This window comes from Phacochoerus africanus, chromosome 6, assembly GCF_016906955.1.
Source record: "Phacochoerus africanus isolate WHEZ1 chromosome 6, ROS_Pafr_v1, whole genome shotgun sequence".
NCBI classification, from domain to species: Eukaryota; Metazoa; Chordata; class Mammalia; order Artiodactyla; family Suidae; genus Phacochoerus; species Phacochoerus africanus.
In genome coordinates, this window is record NC_062549.1 from 130,278,706 (window position 1) to 130,304,930 (window position 26,225).

The 26,225-nt window shown below is 42.0% G+C and overlaps 1 protein-coding gene across 2 annotated transcripts in view; it reads left to right on the forward strand.

The window, feature by feature from the left end:
• COL24A1 (collagen type XXIV alpha 1 chain) overlaps positions 1–26,225 on the forward strand; it is a 321,301-nt gene that overhangs the window by 21,197 nt on the left and 273,879 nt on the right. For both annotated transcript variants that reach the window (XM_047785408.1, XM_047785409.1), the window contains exons 4-8: positions 4,999–6,326; positions 13,267–13,320; positions 15,737–15,790; positions 22,347–22,400; positions 25,614–25,667. In XM_047785408.1, coding sequence (XP_047641364.1) covers positions 4,999–6,326; positions 13,267–13,320; positions 15,737–15,790; positions 22,347–22,400; positions 25,614–25,667 — 1,544 coding nt within the window. The remainder of the gene's footprint in view (positions 1–4,998; positions 6,327–13,266; positions 13,321–15,736; positions 15,791–22,346; positions 22,401–25,613; positions 25,668–26,225) is intronic.

Genomic DNA, 26,225 nt, shown 5'->3' on the forward strand with positions numbered 1-26,225 from the left:
GCGCTCACCTCATTTCTACCACTTATCAGCTGTGTGTCCTTGAGCAGCTTGTTTCCTCTGTCTGGACCTCAGCTTCATCATCTGTGAATGAATACAAATTTTAAGTATAAACTTGAAACCACGAGATGGTGTCTCTCCACTTTTGTTTTTGGATATCATACAAATGAAACAAGATGAATGAAATAATAAGCGAACCTGAAACCTCCCTTTTCAGCAAAGCTAGGGGACTGACAGAATCTTCAGACTCACAAAATGTGCAGAAAAAGCAGGGGCCCTCAGGAGTGAGGTCGCCAGGAGAGCTCGGAAGCACCAGCAAAAGCCAGCCTCCCGAAGGGGAGGAGCACAGCTGCAAGTCCTTAACCTTTCGCCTCTGCGCAAAACGAGGCCACAGGACCTGGGAGGGTGGCTGCTGCCCGGAAGGGAGTGCAAGGAGCGCAGACAAGGGCTAACTGGCCTGGTGGGGACAGCTCTCAGACAATGCATGAATCTACCTCCTAAGGTGAAGGACTCCTCCACAGGTGTGGGCCGGCAGGAATGACTGCAGGGGAGGGGGAGAGGAGTTGTGAGCAGGGCTGGCTGGGAAAGTCCTCCTGGACTCGGCTTGGTTCAGAGCAAGAGGTGGGGCTACATCAAGGAGCCGCTGGTGATGCTGCAACAGAACTTTGGGATTTAGAGATTTGGCAGGCATGGCCCTCTATCTTCTCCCTTCAGCAGCCCAATGACAACTGCTGGGCTGCGAAACCGTCAGCAACTAAAAGCAGTTGGCACAAAATAAGCAGAAAAACACCACAAGGTAAAATGTACGGGGAAACAGCAACGGTGAGAACGCACACGTTAAAGAGCACCTCTGCGAAGGAAGATCGAGGTGGAAGTAGGAGAATCGGGAAAAGCAAGAGATGGGAAGGCATTGAAAGGGTGTGAACTGTGAGCCTGTAGAACTCGGAAAAGAAGGGACGGGGAAAGAGCCCGTTCACAAAAAGCGAAAGGAAGTCGGAACACACAAAACGTTAGAGGAAACAGTGAAGGTATGAGAAAATCAAACAAATGGAACTGAAGGCAAAGACCGTTTGCAGAAAAATGATAGGACAGCAGCGGAGAGTCCACATACTCACACCAGGAATTTCTGAAGGAGAAAATTGAAACTGTAAAGTAGAACAGATATCCAAGGTTATAATTCATGAAAACTTAGAAGTGAAAAAACAATACCAAAACTTGAATCTGCCCGACAAACGGGCATACTGTGTGCCTGGAAACATTTATCCAGAATGGTCAGTGTGAAGCCATATCCTAACATCACCACTGTACTCTGGGAGAAAGAACACATCTTTTGGGTATGCTGGAAAAAATCAAGTCACTTGGAAAAAAAATTAGCTGACTTCAGGTCTTTCTGTCCTAACATTCAGCACCTAAGGACATAATTACAAGATATTCAAGGAAACATAATTACCAGATATCCAAGGAAAGAAAAAAATATCAACAAAGAATGTTATATTCAGTGAAACTTAAGGGACAAGCTACCAACAACTTACAAAAGCCAAACAGGAAATACTCTCATGAACCCCTCTTGAAGCTAATAGAGCATAAACTTCAGCAAAAAGTAAATTAGAAAATGACTGCAAAAGGCTGGCTCTATTTAACAGAAGAAAATGTGGGAAGGAAAGAGTATATAAATACCATAGGAACTAACAATGTGGGAATGCTACAACCACCAGATAAATGGGAGGAAAAGGGGAAAAAGCCCAGCAGTAGATTGATTGTTGACTGGTTCATCAGAAGCTGGGAATTAAATATAATCCAAAGCTTGTAAATCAAATATAAGATGCGGTAAGAATATTTAATAATACTGTAAATACATTGTAGTCTGGTAATGACAGTACAATGAGGGAAAACCACAGGCAGGTATTAAACCATAAATGTCGATGCAGCGAGTCTACGTAAGTTATTCAAGAAATCCCCTCAGGGAGTTCCCACTGTCGCTCAGCAGAAACGAATCCCACTAGGAGCCATGACGATGCGGGGTCATTCCCTGGCCCCGCTCAGTGGGTTAGGGATCCGGTGTGGCCGTGAGCTGTGGTGAAGGTCGTAGATGAGGCTCGGATCCTAAGTTGCTGTGGCTGTGGTGTAGGCCGGCAGCTGTAGTTCCTATTAGACCTTTATCCTGGGAACATCCATACGCCATGGGTGTGGCTCTAAAAAAAGCAAAAGAAAAAAAAAAAAAAGAAATCCAGTGAGGTATTACAAGAATAAAATACAACCATCAAGTAGATTCTATTTTAAATATGCAAGGATGGTTCAATCAAGACTTTTTTTTTTTTATCTTTTTGCCATTTCTTGGGCCGCTCCTGTGGCATATGGAGGTTCCAAGGCTAGGGGTCTAATCAGAGTTGTAGCCGCAGCCACAGCAATGCTGGATCCTTAACCCACTGAGCAAGGGCAGGGATCGAACCCGCAACCTCATGGTTCCTAGTCAGATTCGTTAACCACTGCGCCACGACGGGAACTCCAATCAGGAAGTTTTTTGAGTAGCGAATGCTTAAAAACACTTAGCTTTTAAAAAATCCTAGCTATTTGCCATAAAATACATCAAATAAAAAGAACTGAAGGAAACATATATGTACACATATGCTTTAGAACTGAAGGAAGCACACATGCAGATGTATAAACATTGGCAGCATATGTATGCTAAGGTTTTAAAATAATAATCTTCCCAATAATATTTCATTCTAATAGAATCAGAAATTTGAGGCAGGTGTGAAGCACAAAGATTGGTTTTCTTTGGGCAAAAGTAGCAGCCCTGGACATCATGTCGCATCCTTCTGACTCTTCCTTTGTGCAAGCGTAGCTGATCTGGCGTAAGAGGATGAGAACTCTCACATGCTTCATGTATATGTACCATACATGTAATGTATACACACTACTAGTGTGACTTTTCGAATTGGCTGTGTGATGGTTTATCCCTCAGCTTGAGAAAATCCTTAGCAGTGATTAGTCCTGGACAAGTCACAGACTAAGCATGGTATGCTTCAGGAGTGTAAATTTTTCCTAAAGATTGGGAATGGGAATAGTTAATGGATTCAGTTGGTAATTCATGTCTAATATTAAAAGAAACAGCCATGTTATGGAGTAAAACTATTTTTCAGTAAGTTGTAATTATAAAATATGGGAAGTCAAAGATTTTTTTGATATTTTAATAGGGCTTCTCCAAAATATTTTCGTGAATCCCTGGTACTGCATATATAATTTATAACTGCTGTGAAGAATATTTTGATGGAAAAGTTAGAGACACTGTCATGAAATATCTTAGATAAAAACATTTATACCATTTAAAACTTTTATCAAATTACAACTACATTATAAACGATGGTTGTTCTAACCATGAAATAAAACCTTTGAATGTTTTGTAAAACTCTCTTAACGAGAAAACATTTTAACTGTATTGCCAGATTACCCAAGAGTGGTAGTCAGTAATTCTTCAATGCTGTATATAGCTGTTGGACTTGGGTCTGACATTTGCTGCTGTGTTTGCTAGTTGTAATAAACATGAGTCATCAAATATCTACCAATTTCCTGAGAAAAGGAAAACTTAGATGATGTGTCATCTTTGTGGCTAATCTTTAAAACCTTAATTTTTCCTCACTTATCACAGTTTCGAATGAATAATTCTTTAAAAGTTCTTGCTGGAAATGATTTTATAGGTACAGAGATAGCAAATGGGAGATACACAATCCAAAGAAGAATAATGATCATATGGCTAAGCTGTTCTGTGTCTTACAGAAAAGGTTTATCATTCTGTACAAATGGTATTAATTTATAGGGCTCTAGAGGTAAATGTCTTGTTTTGCTTTTTGTCTTTTTATCCTTTTTTAGGGCTGCACCCACGGCGTATGGAGGTTCCCGGGCTAGGGGTTGAATTGGAGCTGCAGCTGCTGGCCTACAGCACAGCCACAACACCACCAGATCCGAGCCACGTCTGTGGTCTACACCCCAGCTCACAGCAACACCGGATCCTTAACCCATGGAGCAAGGCCAGGGATCGAACCTGCAACCTCATGGTTCCTAGTTGGATTTGTTTCTGCTGCGCCACAACGGGAACTCCTCTAGAGGCAAATGTCATATCAGATCAAATTCTGGAGGGGAAATTCATTCATTAAGAAATTACAGAACTATTTGAAGGCAGGCGTAATAGATATCCAATAGAAATCAGACATAGACTCTCTTCCAAGAGTTTATAATGATAAAAATTCATATTATATTTTATAATAAATATTGAGAGAGTCTACAAGTTGTTTGGATTAAAAATTACTGGGGTGAGCAGAGAAAAAATGGAAGAGAAAGTTGGGAGGGAGAGAGAAAAGTGTGGCGATCAGCGACAGCGTGCATTTCAGTTTTCTCATCCAGGAGTTTTCAGGGTGCCTCGTTCTTTATGTGTGGTACCCATTTAGGGGCTCAGGCATAGGAAGGGCTCTCATGTGACTTGCAAATTCTCAGAATGCTGAAAGGAAAAACAGCCTGAAAAATTATAGTTTAAAGAACTGTGTGAAACTTGATTTGTAATGTGATGTCCAAATTGAAAGTTTGTTTTTGTAAGCATGTCCCCAAGTTTCTCTTTAACGTAGAAGCCATAAAACGTTAAGCTCTAAGTTAAAGAAGTTAGTGGCCATCTGGGAATCTTTGAACACGTACATTCTTTGGCGTAACAGATAAGTTTGGTAATTGGGGAAAATGGGAGAACATTTATTGAATTTGGGGTTCAGGGGTCTTGGGGTGTGTATATGTGTACAGGCATATGTGCGTGTGCTTTGAATTCTCAAGGGTAGCATCTCACCCTCCCTTGCCGTACCTCTCGTGACCTAGGAATGAGTTACCGGTAGAGCAGGTTTATTTTAGGGATTGCTGCTGCTGTAACTACAGGAAGATTTTCTCATACGCAAACGTTTATGTGAACACGTGAATGCCTGAGAGTAAGATTCTCTCTCTTTCTCCCTTTTGCATTTCCAGGCATAGATATTCTTCATCAACTAGGCCTTGGAGGCAAAGATGTAGGACACTCGTCACCAGTGACCGCTGTGCCATCACTGTCCATGCCATCACCTCAGGGGGTCCATGTAACAAATGACTCTTACGTTGAGTCACCGCTCACGAAAGTTTTACCGGTCAGCCTAGCGCAGCCATTTACAGTAATAATTGGGTTACAGTCCCATAAAGTCAGCAGTGCATTTCTCTTCAGCATTCGAAGCAAAGACAGGCTGCAGCTGGGAGTACAGCTGTTACCTAAGAGGCTCGTGGTGCACCTCGGGGGAACGCAGGCGGTGAGCTTCAGCCACAGCGTTCACGACGGGCGGCGGCACGCGCTGGCCATTGCCGTCAGCCGTCGGGCGGTCTCTCTGTTTGCTGAGTGCGGAGGGAAATCCTTTCGCAGAGAGACTCTTGCGGACGCTCAGACCTTCGATTCCGACAGTGTGTTTACCTTAGGAAGTCTGAGCAATGACTCCGCCTGTTTTGAAGGCGTGCTGTGTCAGCTGGATATCATTCCTTCCGTAGAAGCACCTGCAGACTACTGCAGATATGTGAGACAGCAGTGTCGCCCCGCCACAAGCCTTCTTCACAGCACCATTGTACCAGCTGAGATACCCGAAAACTCCCCGCTGCCCAAAAGATCTGCTGCCAAGGCCCTGTCAGAGGACCCATTTCCCGCAGGCAAGGGTGGTCCTGATGTCACCTCCAGTGACTCTGCAGCAGTGCGTAAACAGCGAAAACACCAGCCATCAGGGTCGCAGCTCACTTCTCCTCCTTCGGGGAATGTCTCTGCTGTGGGTCGTATGAATCATGGGATTCAGACCAAAGAAATGATTCCTGAGCAACTTGCTCAGACGAATGCAAGCCTGCCAGTGACCCATCGCAGCCTCGGTGAGGCGAGAGCAAAGAGCACGGAGAGACTGAGTTCTCTTCCCAATGCGTCGGACGACACTGCACAGCGCAGCGATCCCGCACCTGCTCTGTCACCATTGAAGAAGGTGTCACCTACTCGTCCGCACAGGAAACAAGACACACCTCTCAGGAAGGCGATTGCAGCAAATCTACATACTAATGAGCTCACGGAACTGCAACGGATTTTAAACACAACCTTTTACCGCAGGTCTGAGGAGCCATCTGCGGGCAGTCCCCCCGATCTAAGGAAGGAAGGTGGACTGGACCCTGACGCCGCTGACCCCATGGACAGCAGCTACGAAACCGGGCGGAACGCTGACTGTTCCGACGACGAGCGTCTGAACACAGTGCTCGAGATGGAGACTCTAAGAGGGCTGAAAGGGGACCCTGGACCTCCCGTAAGTTGTCGTTTTTAAAAGATGTCTTAGTGCCCTATTTTCCCATCCATGTCAAAAAGAATTCTCTGGGCTCAGTAATACCGAACAGATCAATCTGTCTTAGGGTTGCATCTTGGCTATGGTAAGTGTCGATGGTTGCTATGACACACGCAACCAGAATGCAACCCTGGCTCAAGTATTGTACCTTTTTTTTTTTTTTTTGGTTGTTTTTATTGGCAGGCTAAAAAGGTTACTTAATTCTGGTAAAGTGGTCAGTAAGTTATGTGTTTTTCTTGTTCAGTTGAAATTCAACCAGGAATTCAACTGCTAAATATAGATCAGCATTCTTTATAAAAGACCATAGGCTTAATGCATAGTCATGTTAAGAGAAGGTTATAAAAGTTATAGTAGACTAAAAAAACTACTTTAAAACCATTATTAAATATACTTTCAGCAAAATAATATCAAATGGATTTAAATAGAGAATAAGGTTTTAGAGAGAGATAATTTTATAGTAACTCATTGGGGAAAAGTAAACCCCTATAATCATTCTAAATGAAATATTTGAATTTCCATAAATAACATTTCATTATATCTTGCATGTAGTAGCCAACTTGTATTTATAGATTAATAAAAGTTCCATTTACTTCATACAAAAATAGCCAGTCAGCCCATCAGTCTATTCAGTAGAAGAAAAAAAAGTCAAGCCCCTTAATAATATGCATAAACAGGAGTTCCCACTGTTGCTTAGTAAGGAACCCTCCTAGTATCCATGAGGACGCGAGTTTAATCCCTGGTTTGGGTCAGTGGGTTAAGGATCTGGTGTTGCCCTGAGAGGTTGTGTAGGTCGCAGACACAGCTCAGATCTGGAGTTGCTGTGGTGTAGGCTGGCAGCTGTAGCTCTGTTTCAACCCCCAGCCTGGGAACTTCCACATGCCATATGTGCAGCCCTAAAAAGACAAAAAAAAAAAAAAAAAGAAAGAAAAGAAAAGCATAAACAGAACAATGAAATAATAGACTGATTATTTTCAGCTCTGAAATTCTTTTGTTGTGTAGGTGCAATTATGGATGAAGATTTGAAAAAGTGTTTAAATTATTTAAAACTCATTTAAAGCTATTAATGATAACATTAGAAAATTATGTTTTCAAAAGCTTTTCGTATTTTTGGATACCTTAAGCAATCAACTTATATGTCTTTAGAAACTGGTTTTTCCCATTACAAGCTGATGCTGAGCAAGCAACTCTTATTAGCGTGAATGTTTAAAGGTTTGAATACAATCTGAGGAATATATTACAGAGAAGTAAACTTCTCCGTTACGATAATTAATAATCAGCATATTACTAGCAAACTGAGCTGCTGGGCAGGCAGAGTAAACAAATAGTTATGGAAGCCATTTATTTTCTTCAGACAAAGTCAGAGGGGAGTACGAGTTTCTTCTCTGAATCCAAGTAGGGTCATTTCAGCCCTGGTAGGTGAAGTGATATCATTCAACAGATATTTCCTTCGTCTCTGCTATGTGCAAAGCAGAAATACAGAGTCTGAATGTCAGGGTTATCAGCTGACTTTGCGATAATGGAGATGCAGCAAGTACATTTATAACGATGGCTCAGGGTAAAGTAAGAGAAATGCCACTGAGAGATACAAACTAAATGAATGGAATACGCATTTTCAAGGGTCAATATTTTTTGAGGGGATCCTTTGAAAGATCACTTACGGCTAAGCTGTTAAGGACAGGTTCTTGTGGACAAAGGTAGAACCTAGGCCTCAAAGAAGAGACATGACTTTGATGGGTGAAAGTCTTGATGGCATAGTCTTTATGGAGGAGAAACGGCAGAAGAGCTATACTCATTGAGACTTGACCTGTGGCAGACACTCCACTATGCCTTTTGCATCCATTATCTTAAGAGAACTTTGTAAGTTTGGTATTAGCCTCAGTTTTCAGGCAAAGAAACTCAAGCCCAGAGGAGCTGCTTTCCTTGCCTATGACCGCATTGCTAATAAATTATAGAGCCAGGATTCTGACCCAGGTTTTCTGCCTCTTAAGCTCAAACCCTTTCACAGTAGGCTGAATAATTTTAGGCAAACAGAAGACCCACACTAGATGTGGGACGACCGTGGAGGCCTTAACTGTCAAGCTGACTTCATCCTCTTCTCCGCGGGGAATGGTGGGTTTCCAAGCGGACGTGAGTAGGGGAGTCAGCCTGGTGGCAGTGTCCAGAGCAGACAGGAAGTTCCCGCTTCTGCCCTCCGGTTCCAAGCCCAGGACATTGGGCTGACAGCAGTGGAGAGCCAAAGGAAAAGGAGGATTCAAGAGAGATTGTGGAGGATGGTTCGGCAGAACCAAGACGTTAACTGGACCTAGGGAGCCAGCGACAAGAAGAGAATCAAAGATGACTCTTAAGTTTTAAGCCTGCGGATTGAGAGAACGGTACGACTCTTACAACCAGTCACTAAGACAGGAAGTCCGTTTGAGGAGAAGAAGGTAGTGAAATAGTTGAGGTGCTCTTGGCAGTTCAGGCAGCTGTTGGAAACGGTGAAGAAGCCCAAGTGAAGAAGAGGAGGCCCGAGTGGGACCTCTCCCGTCTGTGTGACATTTGCCGCTGGAGGGCCGGTTTCTAGGGAAAGGAGTTCAGCGCAGGGGACGAGCCAGAGCCTGCGGAGCGTGTGCTGTGAGGTTGTAGAAGGCGGCCGAGAGAAGGCGGCAGGCCAGTCGCAGGGCGAGGAGGAGGCAGTGCGCGGTCACAAGAGCGCGTGAGTTGCGGGGACCTGGGCGGCTGCGGGCCGAGGCGGCGGCCGGGAAGGTGCCTCCTGAGCGGGGCGCGTCCAGCCTGAGCACCGCGGCGCAGTCTGGAGGTGCACGTTAGCGAGTGGACAGCAAAGCGAATGGCAGGAACGGACAGCTTTGTGAAGACGCTTCTGTTGCTTCTGGAAGCGGATGTGACCGTGTGAGGCCTGAGGCCAGCCTGACTTTTCCTCCTTGCGGGTGACTGCTTTTCCTCGGGATGCTCACGCAGTTCTTTTATCTTTGAAGCTCATCTCATTAAACGTTTCGGGTACTGATTCAGGTTGTTCTGGGGTTCTTTTAACCTGAGGACTATTTTTACTTTATTATAGAAAAGCCTCTGTATTCTTCTTTTCCATTTTCTCCATTTTTCTGCAGGCGCACCAGCATGCACATGTTCAATGTCCTTTGGGAGGAGAGTATTTTCTTACCTTCGCTACACTCATGTCTGTGTGATTGCTTTTGTCCATTTCATTTTGTGTGAATTCAGTTAAACTACATCCATATCCCAACTGATTTTTCAATTCCAGTCAGTCTTTGTCGCTTTTGACTGGCTTTCATCTGTAATTGTCCCATTTTTGCTCTTTCAGCGTTCCTTAAGCTCTTCTGGCTCACATTTTATTACCTCGGCTGTTATTTTTATCTCATAACTTTTATTTTAGGTTTTTTTTTAAAGACTATTTTGAATCTGTAGTAAACTAGATGAACTTCTTCTTCATTAGGTGCAGTAATTCCCCTCCTGATAAAGGATCTTCATCTACTTTTAATTTATGCTTCTGTCCTCAAACTTTCCCCACTTCTTAGTGTTTCCTCCTGGTTACTACTCCTCTTAAAATACAGACAACTCCATCCGGGCCACTGTTCGTTTTAGAGCAGAACAGGGAGAGCAGAGGGGGAGTAAGGTGGGTTGGTACACAGCAGCAAAAGGAAGGTGCCACCCTCACCACCACCTTCCCAGGTTTGTGTTGACGCCTACCTGGAAACAGCTCGTCCCACGTTCATGTGCAGTTTGTCGCGAAGCCTTTGCTGGCTCTGAGCAGCGATGTGACCCGGCCCTTCCTTCTCCCCTCTCGCCAGGAGAAACGCAACGGAGCGTAAAGATGATGGCTCTTCCTCTCCAGCTCTCCCTCCCGCCCTCTTGGCTGTGTGACCTGGGTCTTTACAGGGTGGTGAATTACACCCCCGAGGCCTTCTCGTTGCCTTTTACTGTTGTCATTGGAGGATCACTGAACGAAGGTTCTGGACTGTGACCCTTTCAGACACTGCAGCCTGTCCAGGGTTTGGGGCCTGAGGAGGTTCTTCGTTTGTTTTTTGTTTTTGGTCGTCTCTCAGCATCTTTCCTTACTCTAAAGTTTTTCAGTATTTGGAAGATAATTTTCATATTTTGTGGTTTGTGGTTGCGGGCTTTTCCTCGTTTCATCAGCGATGTGTTCTTCTTTTGGTGTTTTATGTTGTTTTCAGTGGATTTTGAGGGGAGGAGAGTAGTTTTAAAAGTGTTCCCATTCTGCCATTTTTTAACATAAATTCTCTAGTGATCCTTTTAAAAACATACATTATGTCATTCATTTGTTTAGCCTCCTTGGTGGCGGGAGAATAAAGCGTCTGGAGGAAACTCGGGTCTTCACCAGGACCCTCGCCGCCTCGGGCACCTGGCTCCACTCTTACCCCCTGCAGCCTCCTCCGGCCCCACTTCTCCTTGGTCCCACTCTTGGTTTCATTTCAGCTCCTATTAAGACTGCATTTTTTGTGCTGTTTTTACTTATGCCCTCATTCATTTTATTCCTATTTTCCGGAATTGTGTTTTTTCCAACTCCTCTTCATTTTGGGGTCTAATGTAGCACTTCCTCAGAGAAGCCTACACCACAATCTAAATTACATACACTAAGCTAATCTTTCTCAGCTGCCTGTTCTTTTCCTTTATGTCACTAAATAAAAGGCATATCGTGGGTATATATGCTATTGACTGTCCTTTTATCTCATTGTCAGCTCTGGAGGATTTGATCATTCCTAATGTTTATTGAGTGAGTGAATGAATGATGAGTGAATGGATTATAAAGGGAATTTTAGATGCAGGATTTCCAAGATTAATTGACCAGTCATTATTGGCTCTTAGAAGTATGGGTCTACTGAATACATTTGCCTCAGCGTCCACATACACACGTCCAGTAGTCATACTGCTACAACTAACATTAACTGAGTGCTTATTATGCCCCATGCATATACCTTTAAAAAACTGCTTTATAACTTACCGGTTAACTGCTTTATATCAGACATAGATAAGGTATGTCATATATAATATTTTTAATGCTCACAATAACCCTAAAAAGTACATTTTTATTGTCAGTATTTTAAAGATGAGAAAACCAAGGCTTAGAAAGAGAAAGTGACTTGACTGAGGTCATTTAGCTAGTAAATGATTGAAGCGTGATTTAAATTCAGATTGGGAGACTGCCATACCATTGCCCTTTTAATAGAATTATACTTTCCCTTAATAACCAATAAATTCAAGGTTAAAGTGCATTTTCTAGTACTGTATTTATAGGAGATAATTATCCTCCTCAAAAAAGACATGCCATATAAAATTACTTTGCTTTCTGGTTTCTAGAAAACTCATATTAATTGTTCTCAAGAATATGGAAATGAAAAATTGTACAGACGAGTTAAATTTTTTTATTATTGCTTATTAAACAATTCAAATATTTCAGTCACAACATAAAAATACTCTTTTCCCCCATAGTATCTAATATGAACTGCTTTTCCAATGTGCATGTATTAGTATTTTGTCACAAAGCAACATGCTAGGGCAATAACTCAAACTAGATATTTTGTTTTAATTTTGCATTTAATTTTTCACTTTTAGTTCTTATTTTAGGAGACTTCAAATCACCAGCTGTTAAATTCTGATCATATCAACAGAACCATAACCAATAGAAAAAATTTTAATTTTTTTTGAAAATAAGTGAAAGTCAATTTTTGATGGAAATTAGTGATATAATAATTGCCAAAATATTTGAATGACTCAGGAGGGAGCATGCCCTCAGTTTGGGGTGAATAGAAACAAAACTTTTCTCTTAATATTAGGGAATACATGAATTTTTTTTTAAGTTGGGGGTAGGAGAAGGAAAGCATAAAAGTAAAAGGAAAATGGACAGTTTGAAATTATATAAAGAACATTACAAAACTGCAAAATTACTGTGGCATCAATAAAGTAGAAAGTTTTGAAGAGAAAAATGCAAATGAAAATGAGAATCATTAGGTCTTGGTACTTGTTAATGGTAGAGCTAGTACCTTAAACTTGATATGTCTAATTTCAAGGCTTGTAATGTTCTTACTGTGATAATGAATGAATGTTTGTAAGATGGAACGTGCGCATGCTCTGTAGACATGAAGAATAATACCATGTCAGCAGAGAGTGCACTAACAGTGAGATGAAGGGACAGATGGATGAAGGAGTGAGTGAATATACATTAAGCGTGTCCCAAATGACTATTTATTCTTCCACAGTTGATTGTTAGAGTTAGTAAAAAGATGACAGAAGGCATAAAAGGAAGCAACGTAGTAGTTTTTTCATTTGTATTTGACATATTTAATGAATGCCGTTTAAAGACTCAGAGTACTTTAATAATTGATCAGTATTTGCTTTCATATTTTGTTTTCTACAAACCATAGTGACCGCCTGGTACACTGCATTTTGGGTAAGGCAGACTTATTACTGAATATACAGTAATAAATAGTTTAACACATGACACAGATCCTTGGTATAAGTCTTTTAAAAGGGCATAAAATGGTCAGTGCTTTCATTTTTCAAGGCAAGTCTTCTTTTGAAATGTGTTTGAAAAAACCTGTAGTGCCGGTCTCCAAACCCTAAATTGAATTCCTCCCTCAGTAGTAAAGTAAATTTAGTAAAAAACTACCCACACAACTACCAGTTATGGTCCCTATAAAACCAGATACAGTGGCTGTAACCATAAGTCACATACTTCCTGCTGCCATATCTGGCAGATTAAAGAGGACGTGTGAGTTTCAACTCTCACCCCTGCTGATTAGGGTGAGGGGTTTCATGCTATTTTAAAATCATCAGCAGCTGATAACGGGGGGTGAAAAAGATCCCTGGAGTGAGACTCTTACTAAGACTTGCGAGAAAAGATGCCTTAACATGCTGGCATTTGTCTTCCCAGGGTCCCCCCGGCCCGGCAGGCATCCCAGGCCCATCGGGAAGGAGAGGTCCACGGGTGAGTAGACGTGCTGTGTCTAGACTTACTAGCTTCCCAGTATGTTTTTCCTGGTATTGTACAGCAGGACCCTCGCCTGCATCCTCAAACTTAGTCCTACCTTTGCCAATTCAAAAGAGGCTCGGGAGCACATCCCACTTGTTTATTTGCATATCAACACCCAGCCAAGGCATCCTCTGTGAGCATGCCCAGGAAAGATGATCAAATCAGATTAATGGCTGTTCTGGCGGTACTTGTAACATTATTCTGCATTATAAAGTGATGTCATCTGTAGTTGACAGTCCAAGGCGGGGGGGGGGGGGTCATTTGCTTTGGGAAATGAGGAAGAGTGGGCCGCCTTCAGACAGTGCATTCTTGGATTACACCGTGGAAAAGTTAGAGCTATAAACCAGAAAAATAATTGTCCTGAGGAAAAAAGCTGCCTTAAGGATGAGCAGTAGTTTCTCACAATACACACATCCAGCAAAAGATTTATTGCTGTGTTAGAACTAGTTTCTTTCAAAGCTCAAAAGTAAACATGGACTTTTACTAGCAAGAAATTCTTCAAAGAGCTAGAAAAAGAATTGTGATTGTGTGTTAAAGACAAATGCAGATGCCATATATAATCCACTTTCTTTCCTGATTTTTATTTATCATGCAAACAATATGATAAAAAATCGCACAAAATATTGCTTTAATTGTTTATATTCACATAAATGCTTGTTCACAAGAGACTGCAGATGAATGTTCACTGAGCTCTCGCTGCTGTTTAACGTTTCTTTTCCTTCTCTCCTGGCGACTGGCACATCTTCCCAGAGTGCCCTCTAACCCTTGCCCGCTGCCCTCCAGCCCACAGACCCCTTCCGTCCTCCTGCTTCTCTCTCGGGAGACCCAGACCCTGCTTCTCTGAGGGACTGGGCTCATCGCGCACCAAGTCCATTCCCCCTCCACCGCTAGGGCTGTCCTTCTCCCCACAGGGTGACTTTTTCTCACTCGAGATTTTATTTGATTTGGCAACAACCAGCCAATTATCCTCTTAAAGAAATCTGAAACCTTTCATTGATGTTAAGTTTTCCTTAAGTTACTGTCCCTTCTCACTCTTGCACTACTGAGCTTTGTGAAATACTTTGTAGCCGTCGCCCCTAGATCTGCATAAAAAACTCATTAATCCTTATACATTTTCCATCTACTTTACTAAGAGTTATTTTTGAAGATTACACAAATGAGCCATCATGAAATCTATTTTTTCCTTTCATTTTAATCTTGTTAAATATACCTGCAATGTTTGTGTTGCTAGAACCCTCTCCTTTCTGAATCACGATGCTCTATTAATTCAGAGCTGGGAAGACAGGTATGTAGATAATTATTAACAGTTTGTGCGTTACGATAGCTTGTTTATGCAACAAGCACGGGGGTGGGGGGTGGGGGGGCACCAAGCCAAAATGAGTACAGGACACCCGGAAACCTGGAAGCCTCTCTGGAGAGGAATCTGAGTTCTTCTACTTGTTGGTCATGTGAACCTAAGTTTCCCCACTTGTAAGTGGGCATAAATAAGGACCTTGCAGGACTGTTAGAGGGACTGGCGATTTAAAAATGGCATTAACACAGTCATTTGCACATAGTAGGTATTTAGCAAATAGAAGCAGTTTTTGAGTTCAGATGGACAAAAGTATTCATTGAGAAGCTGACACCTGCTAAGTACTGCACTGGTAATATAAAAAACAGCCTCTTTTCAAAGAATTTCTAATCCTGGAACTAAACAACACATGTCATAAGGAAGTTAAAATACCAATAAAGGATTTAAATAACAGAACAGTGTAAGAAATGTCCAAGGCAACATACAGTGACTTACAGATGAATTTCATGTGCAATAACATCTGTGGAAGTTAGTGGGAAAGAGAACTCACTTCATGCTGGTGCAGCCAGGATTTGAAAATCAGGTGGGACCTCAGTTGATGTCTGAATAGTGACGTGGGCAGGTGTGTCTGTGTGTCCCGGGGAGAGGGTGGTAAATGAGCTAAGTCTTTAAGCCACACATCACGGCATCAGCAAAACCCAAGTGCGGAAAAAGGGTCACCACTTGTTGAGCGAGGAGGAGTCGCTGAGCCATTGTACTTTGTTATTTTTAGGCTTCTTACGCTGCAGCTTTTAGAAGCAGCACGAAGCAGTGTGGCTGGAGATGGGGTGGTACACAGGGGACAGAAATAACTCCAGGCCGTGTTTTGAAGCAAAGAACAGAAACCATAGCGCTGCTCTGTAATTGGGGACTGTTCCAAGACTGAAATATACAAGATCCAGAAGAGATAAAGGATTTGTAAAATAATATATCCATTGTAATAAATTATTTTATGTAACATTTATTTGCATGTTATAATAAACACTGTTATCTGAATCTAGACAGCATCTGGGAACGATCTGACTCTTTTACTGTTTGCAGGGCGTACCGGGGCCACACGGAAATCCTGGGTTACCTGGACTGCCAGGTCCAAAGGTGAGTGGTTACTGGTGAGTGTCACATGACTTCCCTCACATCAGTGAAGAAGGTCCTTAGCCTTTCAGGCTAACCCTAGGATATCAAGGCTCTCTGTCATCCACAGAGCTTGACTCTTCAGTAAGAGCGTCTTGGCCCGGCAGAGAGCCGGGTTCCTATGAGAGCCCAGTCGCTCTGGGATCGTTCCAGAGGGTGGTGGAGTCAGGCACAGCCCTGCTTGGATGTTCCAAAATCTCGACTGTCAAGATATGATGGCGATATACGGGCCCTCTGAAATAGATTACGATTTGAGTAATTTACCTTAAGGCTATTTTAATGTATAAATAAATATTGAGGAAATACAGTATTTATTTCCCTGGTTCACACTTCCCTAATATTTTCACTTGGAAAAAAATCAGTGAGGATAATGCTTATAGGATACTCATATTTTTATTAGGAAGGTGACTAACCTGAAATCCTGTATAGAGAGAGGCTACGTATGAGCATGTCTGGTTGTGTGGCGGCTGCACATGGTAGATGACAGTGTGACAGACAGCAGTGTGACAGATACAGGAACAAAGCATGGGAGAAGATATGCCAGGCCGGCTGCCTTGAGAGAGGGCACAGAAATGGAAAGGTGATTAAATTTATATGTATATATGTAAGCATTAGCGTTTTGGTTGCTGGTCACATCATGAATATTTCAGGGTTTTTTTTGTTTTGTTTTGTTTTTTGTCTTTTTAGGGCCGTACCTGTGGCATATGGAGGTTCCCAGGCTAGGGGTCTAATCAGAGCTCTTGCTGCCGGCCCATACCACAGCCACCGCCCTATACCACAGCCACCGCAATGAAGGATCCGAGATGCATCTGCAGCCTATACCACAGCTCATGGCAACGCCGGATCCTTAACCCACTGAGTGAGGCCAGGGATCAAACTTGCAACCTCGTGGTTCCTAGTCGGATTCGTTTCCGCTGCGCCACGACGGGAACTCCTCAGGGTTCTTAACAACCGCTCTGCTTATTATCTCATTCGGAAGTAACCATCTAGACGTCCTCACACAGATACAGGTCAAGATAGAGCTTCAGAACACAGATTTCAGAGGCAGACTGACTTGGGTTCAAGTCTTAGCCCTCTTGACTTTTATGATTAGAAGCAAATTACTTGCTTGGCTGCTTTAAGCGTCACTTTCTTTTTCTCCAGGACTGGGGGAAAAATAGGGAAAATCAAAGTATGTCCTAGTAGGGCTGGAGGGAAGGCTAAATAAATTAATGTGAGTACAGCACTTGACATGCGAACATGCCACGACTAGGATCATTACTGTTAGTAAGTGATGACAGCTGATATTTTAAATCTTAATTTCCCAGGGTTTCTCGTCACACTCTACAGCTTTTTGAGTTCAGTGAAATGCCTTGGACAGAAAAAAGACTTTGAACTCAAGTCTGGATGTGTAACAGTGAAAGAAAAGCCAGACGCCTTCTAAAGAAGTTAGAAGTTTGTTGTAGAGTTTGCGACTCCCTAGCCCTTCAAGCTTTGTTCGGGGACTTGAGGAGTATGTGACTCTTCGTGGTTGGTCCGCGTCCCCACCCACCTCCAGCCAGCAGCAAAGTAGGAACTCAAAACAAGTACATCAAAACACAGAGAGAACAGGGCCAGGAGCGAAGAAGATAGAGTGGAAAGACTTCATTTAATTAACTTCTTACAATGTATATACTTATTCAGGAGAAAACACTTGAGAAAATGATCAGAAAAAATGATCACTGTTCCAAGGTTACAAACAGGGTATTTTTCAGTGTTGACTAGTAGGAGCAGCGTCTTTGGTGAGATGATACAAGAGAGATGAAATTCTGAGCCTCGCGATTCCTCTTCAGTATTACACTTAGTTTTGCGGGTGTAACTGCCACTCTGTTTACCAATAAGATAGTTGTATGAATGGTATATGAGGGCTTTTAAAACCCCTCCGTTTAATTTGCAAGCAGTTAACTAAACCTCTTGGGAACGTAACTGTGTGACCTGACTATTGGTCTTCGATTCATAGTTCATGCAAGAGCCTGGTGCCCAGACAGCCCACCGTCTGTGGCACGTGCGCACGCTCGGAGGACACCACATGGTGGGAGGTGTTAACAAGCAGCACTGAGCCAGAAATGCATCAGATACAGCCTGTGGTGTGTGGTTTGTAAAACCAATTTTCCTAGATATGTGACATGGCCTTTAAAGTAGTCAGGATTAATAGAACATTCAAGGTTTATACTTTATAATCCTTTTATAGTATTTACTCAAGACAATGCAATAAAAATGCAGATTTCATGCTGTTGACAATAAATTTAGACATGTAATCATAGGATTTATTTTCCTACAGAGAACAAAGATTCTTTTAAAATTAAGGGATTTTAGAGCATAAAGACAAATTCAGCATTTTTCTCTTTTCAGTTATTGTTTAGTCAGAATAACCTAAGAGAGAATTATTGCCCTCTAAGAAAATTATATAAAAAGTCATCTTGGAGTTCCCGTCTGGCACAGCGGAAACACATCTGACTAGGAACCATGAGGTTGCGGGTTCGATCCCTGGCCTCGCTCAGTGGGATAAGGATCTGGTGTTGCCGTGAGCTGTGGTGTAGGTGGCAGATGCGGCTCGGATCCTGGGAACTTCCATCGAAATTGAGAAAGGGCTACACTTTAGAAACAATTATTATATTCTTGGACCAATGGGCCCATACTAACACTGCAAGCAAAACTGAAACATCCGTCCTTTAAAAAAGTTTCCAAACCTTAAGGTAATAAGTCAGTTATTTAAATTCCTACAGAACAAATCAAATCTCAAGAAGCTTTAAAAGAAAGATAAATGAATCTCGAGATCCGCACGTCACGCATAATATTTAGGATGTAATCGAGTATTTCTAGACACCTAAAGAAAAGGAAAACCTGCCCTGAGGTAAAGAAAACAAGGGGTGAGCCCCTCGGGGGACCTAGATGCTGGCATTCATAAGAGCCACAGGACTCTGCTTTATACAGCAAGCAATAAACGTGGCATTTTTAGTAAAAGTTGCATTTCTGATTAGCCTAATTATAAGTGGCTCCTCCAGAAAAGGGAAACAATATTTTCTAAAGTGTCAACTATACACAAGTCTTCTACCAGATGGCTTATATGCTTCACAGCATCAGCTTCTATAAGGCATCTGTTGGTTGGTTCTAACAATTTTCATAGAGTACATTAATCCAACTATGACTGTTATAAAGGTCCCATAACGCACTGCATTTTTCACGTCAGCTAAACTTTTCTAAACTTGTAATTGCCTTAGTCCGCTCTTTTCATAAGTTCAGGTAGCCCCTTTTAAAATGGACAGAGGATTTCTTGTGCCAATGACAAGATGACTTTTTTTTTTTTTTTCTTTCTTAGGGCCGCACCCGCGGGATATGGAGGTTCCCAGGCTAGGGGTCGAATCGGAGCTGCAGCTGCCAGCCTACACCACCACAGCAAGGCGGGATCCAAGCCACATCTGTGACCTACACCACAGCTCCCACCTGCCGAGTGAGGCCAGGGATCGAACCTGCATCCTCATGGATACCACTCAGGTTCATTAACTGCTGAGCATGACAGGAACTCCTGGAAAGGTGTTTATCAAACTATCTCCCATGTTCCTCGAATGATGTAGCTCAAACTCCAAACTATTTCTGCCGCAGTGACCCACAGCTGAAATTTGTTAGTTATTTCAGCCTTTCAGTTGTTGCTTTCTGCTGAGCTTTTTGGAATCTATCTCACGGAAGTAAATGACAGGATTAATCAAGAATTGAAGAACGTCTCTATTCAAGCTGACTTTTTTCTTTCTTCTTAGGACAGTCATTCTGGTACCCAGTACTGTCCTCTGCTACCCTTAGTCAAAGGCTTATGGTTTTCTGCTTGAACTCTAGTTACTCTATGCAGACTAGGAAGTGTCTTTAAGAGAAAAGCTGTATGAATGTGTTTTACCCCAAGTGGTTGCTTCTTTCAAGCGCTGAATCCCTTCCAGTTCTATTGTTTTTATTGCTCTCCTATGCATTCAAATAGTTGTTTTATGTATCTTGTCCTGACTCTACAGTTAATAACCTGCAGGAGGATTAGTTGCATACATGCTACTCTGCCACTATCTGAACCAGGATTCTCAAGAGTCCCTTTCTGATCCCATTGAACTGGAGAGGCAGGCAGGTGAGGGTAGGAACAACAGCCTGAGTAGCGAGGTCTGAGAGAGGAGGCCTTCTGATGCACACAGGCAACTGTCTAGGGGTTTACTGACCGAGAAGGGATGGGGCTCAAAGAAAGGTGCTTCTGAAGACTGGAGAAGTTAGTGTTTTTACTTGGTGATGACAATTATTTTAGAGTGGAGTAAAAATTAAAATAATGCAGGGAAGACAATTCACCAATGTCCTGGTGAGAGACAATGGGGGTTTGGTTATATAGGCAGAGGATTTTGGAACAGACTAAGGTAAGGAAATGGATTTGGTTTGGAGAGCTTGTGAAAGTTGAAAGCAGTATAACCAACTAAGTAACAAGAGAGAAGTTATGAAATACTCATCTATGGAAATGGGAAAATGAATTGACTGAGGCAGTCATTGGACACACCGGAAAACAAAAAACAATCAATGTAAGAAGTCATAAGTTTAAAGTGAGATTGTCAGCTTGACTTTTTTCTCTTAGTCCCACTGAGCTGCTAGGGGTAGGGGCTGAGTAGATAGAGAGTTTATATTCAAGAATTGCCAGGTAAGCCTGTAAGACAGAGGGACAAAGAGGCAATGGTGTCGTTTTTGTATGTACATAAGGAAATGGTCACATGACCCTGGTATTTAGGCTGGCTAAGGCTGGGAAGTGAGGCCGCGTGGGGGCTGAGAGAGGAAACATGGTGGGATCACGTACTAGCAGATTCGGTGGGTCAGGTGTGTGTGTGTTACATTGTTAAAGCTGTGAGGGCTTAGAGAGAGTGAGCTAAAGGCTAAGAAGTGTTGGTTAGAGAGTGTAATGGTTACAAGTGATACTATGGAGATTGTGTAGTCATTGGTAATATTAAAGCCAAGAATATCCAAGTGGTGCTCCCTCACGGTCATGTCATTTCGTGTTTCCTTTATGGTACTCTCCCAGTTTAGCTCATTCATAGTCTGAATTTTTAAATTCCAAATTCTTTCCATTAAAATTTTGCTACTCCATCAATAATTCATTCAAGAGTTGTGTTCTCTGTCTTTCAAGATGGCTATCATTGTAAAATTTATTTTAAGAATGATTTTCTATGGTCCTGTTTTTTAAATACTAACTACTAATATCTATATAATCTATGGAGATTGTAACCAGTGATCTAAAATTGTCTTACTTGTGGAAGTAGTGATAGCTATGGAAAAAAATAGGTCAGACTGGAAAGCAGTCTTTTCCTTAAACTTTTTTTTTTTTTTGGACTCTCGGACATGGCGCAGTGGTTAACGAATCCGACTAGGAACCATGAGGTTTCGGGTTCGATTCCTGGCCTTGCTCAGTGGGTTAGGGATCTGGCATTGCCGTGAGCTGTGGTGTAGGTCACAGATGCGGCTCGGATCCTGCGTTGCTATGGCTGTGGCGTGGGCCAGCGGCTACAGCTCTGATTAGACCCCCTGGCCTGGGAACCTCCATATGCCGCGGGAGCGGCCCAAGGAATGGAAAAAAGACAAAAATATATATATGTACATATATATAATTTGTAAAGTTAAAAAAAAAACTTACTGGGGACTTTTCTTTTGGTCTTCCTTCTTTCATCAGCCATTTCGAATGCTCTTTGAAAGAATCCCTGAATATGTGACAGAAGACATGACTATTTCCCTATTTCCCAAACGGTGAAAACAGCATTTAGGAATGGAAAATTATTTATTTTTGAAAATGGTAATCAGAATTTGAATGATAAAGAATTTCAATTCTGTGTTTTATGAAGTGTGAAACAGTTAGAAAAGAGATATTTTGATAATATGTGTAAGGAAGATTAATACTGTATCAAAAATTTTGGTTGAAACCTAATGTCATATTTCTCTTGAAATATAAATGATAAAGATTCTCAGATTATGAAATACCTATTTTTTCTAACAGAAGAAACAGAATTTTTGGCAATTAGAGGGTTTTCTTTTGGTTTATTTTTTATTATAAAGTCATGCATAAACATTGCAAGACTTTGGAAAATATTTAAACTTAGAATGTCTTAAAATTTTGAGAACTACTATAGGCAGTTTTCTTTTATTACCTGGTTTTCCCATGCTAAACTAGGAATTTTAACTCAGTATGTCATGAAAACGGAAAAGTTGAGAGCCTCTATGTAGCTCCCTTGAAGAAAGGTGCTCTAGTGGTAGTACGGCTTCACTGATGCGAAAAATCAGCTATGTCTGGGGAATTTCCAGGAATCGTCTCAATGTTTAGAATTAAGGATAAGTAAAATATAAATTAAAAGGTAACTAATCCATGTTTATCTCAATGTAAAATTCATAATTTTATTTAATGTCATATAATGTGACATAGCATCTGACAATGCATATGACTGAGGAAGTGTGATGGATCTAATTTATGTTTAATCAAGTGTTTTATAACTGTTTTATTTAGGGCCCCAAAGGAGATCCGGGTTTTTCCCCAGGTCAAGCCATTTCTGGAGAAAAGGTAATTATTTGTCCATGAAATAAAATCAGGGTGATGTGTTCCAAGCATTTACAAATAATTTATCTTTTTTAAGAGATTTTACTTGATATCAGGCAAAGAGATAGCCATTGGAATTTAATGAAGGAAGAAATATTTGAGGAATTAAGTAAATGGTGTGATCAGCCTAATGTATCAATTTAAATCTTACCATTGATTTTATCAAGTGTCTACTCTGGCACACCCTTGTGCTACCTGCCAGTTAGGGTGGTGGGGCAAAAAATTAGAGCGAGATAATTTGAGTCCTGACTTCAAAACTGTTGCTATTAGTATGTTTGCCATTTTAAATTCTAAGGCCATTTTACACCTCTTTAAAGAACAGTTCTACCTACTTTAAGTTGTTCAAGTCCTACAGTAACTGTGAGAGAGGCAGTCATCACTATCCTATTTTTCAGTTGAGAAAACAGGATTCATAAAATTGAAATGACTCATCACATAGTAAGGGGCAGAAATAATGTTCTATCTAGGACATCTGACTTAATACACTGCTTTTCATTTATCATAATGCTCTCAAATACACACACATAGGCATTTAGGTAAAAAGAAAGTATTGCTGTAAAGTAAGGATATGAACAAAAATCTTTATTAGGAGGAAGACAGAGTTTTCCAGTGGGGAACTATCAGTGCAGTATTTAGGCATATATCTTGGAAGCTTTATTTAGACATGCACTTGATGAAGGTGAGACAGTTATAGGATGTTTTTGTTTATGTGGTATACATTCACAAACTTCTAAAATCCCTGAATAATTGTTGTGGTTCCTAGGTTGAAATGTGATCTTTTAACTGGTTTATATAAACTTTTGTAAACTTCAAATAAATTTACATCAACTTAATGGATTTTACAGACATATTAACAATTAAACTCTTAAATTGAATCTACAATCTTAAGCATTTTATTACTCTGATGGAATTGAGTTCACTGAATCTAATTTAGAAAAGGAATGGAAGTGAAACAGTATTTTCATTGTTCTCTTAATCACTACAAGGAAAAAATTCTACAGTCTGAGAAACATAGATACCATATTTAAAAATATCTAAATATAGGACATTTTGTTTCTTACCTAAAATTTAGAAATTAGAAGTCCACTCTGGGAGTTCCCACTGTGGCTCAGTGGAAACGAACCTGACTAGGATCCATGAGGATGCCGGTTCAATCCCTGGCCTCGCTCAGGGGGTCAAAGATCCCAGGTTGCTGTGGCTGTGGTGTAGGTCAGCAGCTACAGCTCCAATTCAACCCCTAGCCTGGGAAACCTCCATATGCCACAGGTGCGGCCCTAAAAAACAGCACACACACAGACACACACACACACACAAAAGTCCACTCTGTTTTGGTGGCCTGCTTTAAATAAACTTCCCAAATTAAGCATTCAAATATTATCAAGTGCTTAATTTTATCTCCCCTTGTGGCTTCTCTATAAAACATAGGGTGATTCAGCCTGAGAGTTACGGTTGGGAAGTATGTCAGTGTTTTTTGTTTTTTTTTTTACTTTTTGAGTTACTCATGTACTAACTGCGGTCAATACTATATAGGAAGAATGTCGTAAGATAAAGGATTTAATAGCATGTTGCCCTTGTGCTTTAAGTGAAATCCAACTTTCAAAATGAGACATAGTTTTAAATGGTAAAATTAAAAAACTATATCTTAGAAATTATATTTACATAAAGTTGTGTTCAATTATACCGAGGAGGCAAGGTATTATACACATAAAATATAAATACAAATAAAATACAAACATTAAACTGATGTGAGTATAGGGGGATTGGGAAACAATTGGATTTTATTTTTAACCATTTAGCCATTTTTCAATAAATTTATAGTCAATGATGAAGCAATAAATGCAGTGCAGAAGCTAGTCCTTGTCATGAAATATCCAGTAAGTAACATGTCTCATGAGCATATTTAAGTGTTTAAGTCCTTCTGGGACCTCAATGGCATGCAAAGATAACTTTTACATAGTAGTAATTTTTCCTTCCCCATCAGACAAGTGAGATATCATCATTCTTATTTTTAAGACGGAGGAACTCTGAAGGGAAATTAAGTGATCTACCTTTGATTACAGCTATGGGTGATGCGCCTCCAGTCTCCATTTTTAGTTCAGTTTTGTCCTCCCTCTGTCAGAGTAAGAAGTGTAAAATATATAGATATCTGTATAAACCCACCATCCCATAGCAAATAGAAGCCACCTTAAAAAAAAAAAAAGTCCAAACTATTAGAACAAATGAAAAGCACTTTATCATTAATAGTCAGAAACATCCTTTTCTGATTGTTTAATTTGGTGACATTAAGTATAAGTAGATTACACACCCAACATTAAACATCGCATAAACGATCATTGAGGAGTTTATTTAGGATTATTACCTAAGTACTCTTTTTCCTTTGAAACATTTTTTTTTTCACGCAAAATAAATATGCTGCAGCAGAAAGAGGGAAAGGAAGGGAGGTAAAGAAAAAGTGTACCTTGGGTAAACAGGTGTAAGGTTATACCCCCATTCCTTGCGGCAGGTGGTCCCTAGAGCATCCTTGTCCCTGGTCACTGCTACCCGCTGCAGACACTCTTTCCTCCTCGTTGGTATAATTTCTCCTGTCCTGCTGGCAGGCCCTCATCAAATTTGAGGAAGAGGGTGGACAAAAGGCCCTAATTTTTGGGGCTGTGGAGCCAAACACGCGGTCCTCCCAATACGTTTTCACTGCCTTCCTGGGGGCGCTGCAGCCGCAGGCACCAGGCCGCCCGGGAAGCGGAAGTGGGGCGCCTCTGCCTGGGGGGCGCCTCTGCCGGGGGGGCGCCTCTGCCCGGGGCCCGCGTGAACCCAGTCCTGCGCTCCCCGCAGCCGTGCCGAGAGGTTCCGCGTGGGAGTCCCACGCGGCTGCGGGCCCGCGGGAAAGGGCAGGCCGGGACCCCGCTCAGCTGCCTCACTTTTGAAAGTGTCAGAGCCTTTACACGTTTAAAACCCAGCGCACCTGGGAAAGGTGGGAAACTGGCGAGCAGGGACCTTGCTAGAGAAGAGAACAAGACCGAGCAGCGAGGCCCCGGCGGCGGGGCGGCGGGCTGGCGGGGGGCTCCGGCAGGGCCCCGGGAGGCCCGGGCCGCTCAGCGCCCGAGGCGGCGGAGGACACCTGTGCGGGCTCCATCTCCGGCTCCCTTTCCAGCCTCTGACCCTGTCTGTGTTTGCTCCTAGGGGGACCACGGCCTCTCCGGACTCGTGGGGCCGCCCGGCGAGCGGGGCGCTAAGGTAGGGCCTCGTCTGGCTGGGGTGCGGCCGCGCGCCGCGTGGGCGTGGGGCTGTCAGCCCTCCGCGAGTCTCGTTTCGGAGTTGATTCCAAAGTCGGTGTCTTAAACCCGGATCCTCAGCCGGGAGGGCGGCGCGCGGAGAAGCCGGGTCTTGAGGGGAAAGAAAACCCTGCAGATGGCGATGGCGAAATTCACGCGTAGGAGAAAGTCACTGATGGAATTATTGAAGCTTTTCTCATAAATATATATATATACGTGTATATATTCTACATAGTAAAATATGTATGTCAGGGCACTACTCTACTTGTGAAGCTTTGAAGTCCCTTGTGAGTGTTACGTGTCCAAAATGAGGTGCACTTGGATGTAGGTAATACACTTGGATCTTTTTGTTTCTAATTTTATTAAAAAATAATCTCCTCTGCTATGAAATATGTATATATGGGGCCTGAGGAGTAGAATGAGGGTTGGGAATAGGTACTAAAAAAAGAAAGAAAAAAGTAGTAGTCATTTGCATATTAGTAGGCTTTTTCTGAGGTAAAAAGGAATAGTAACACCACTG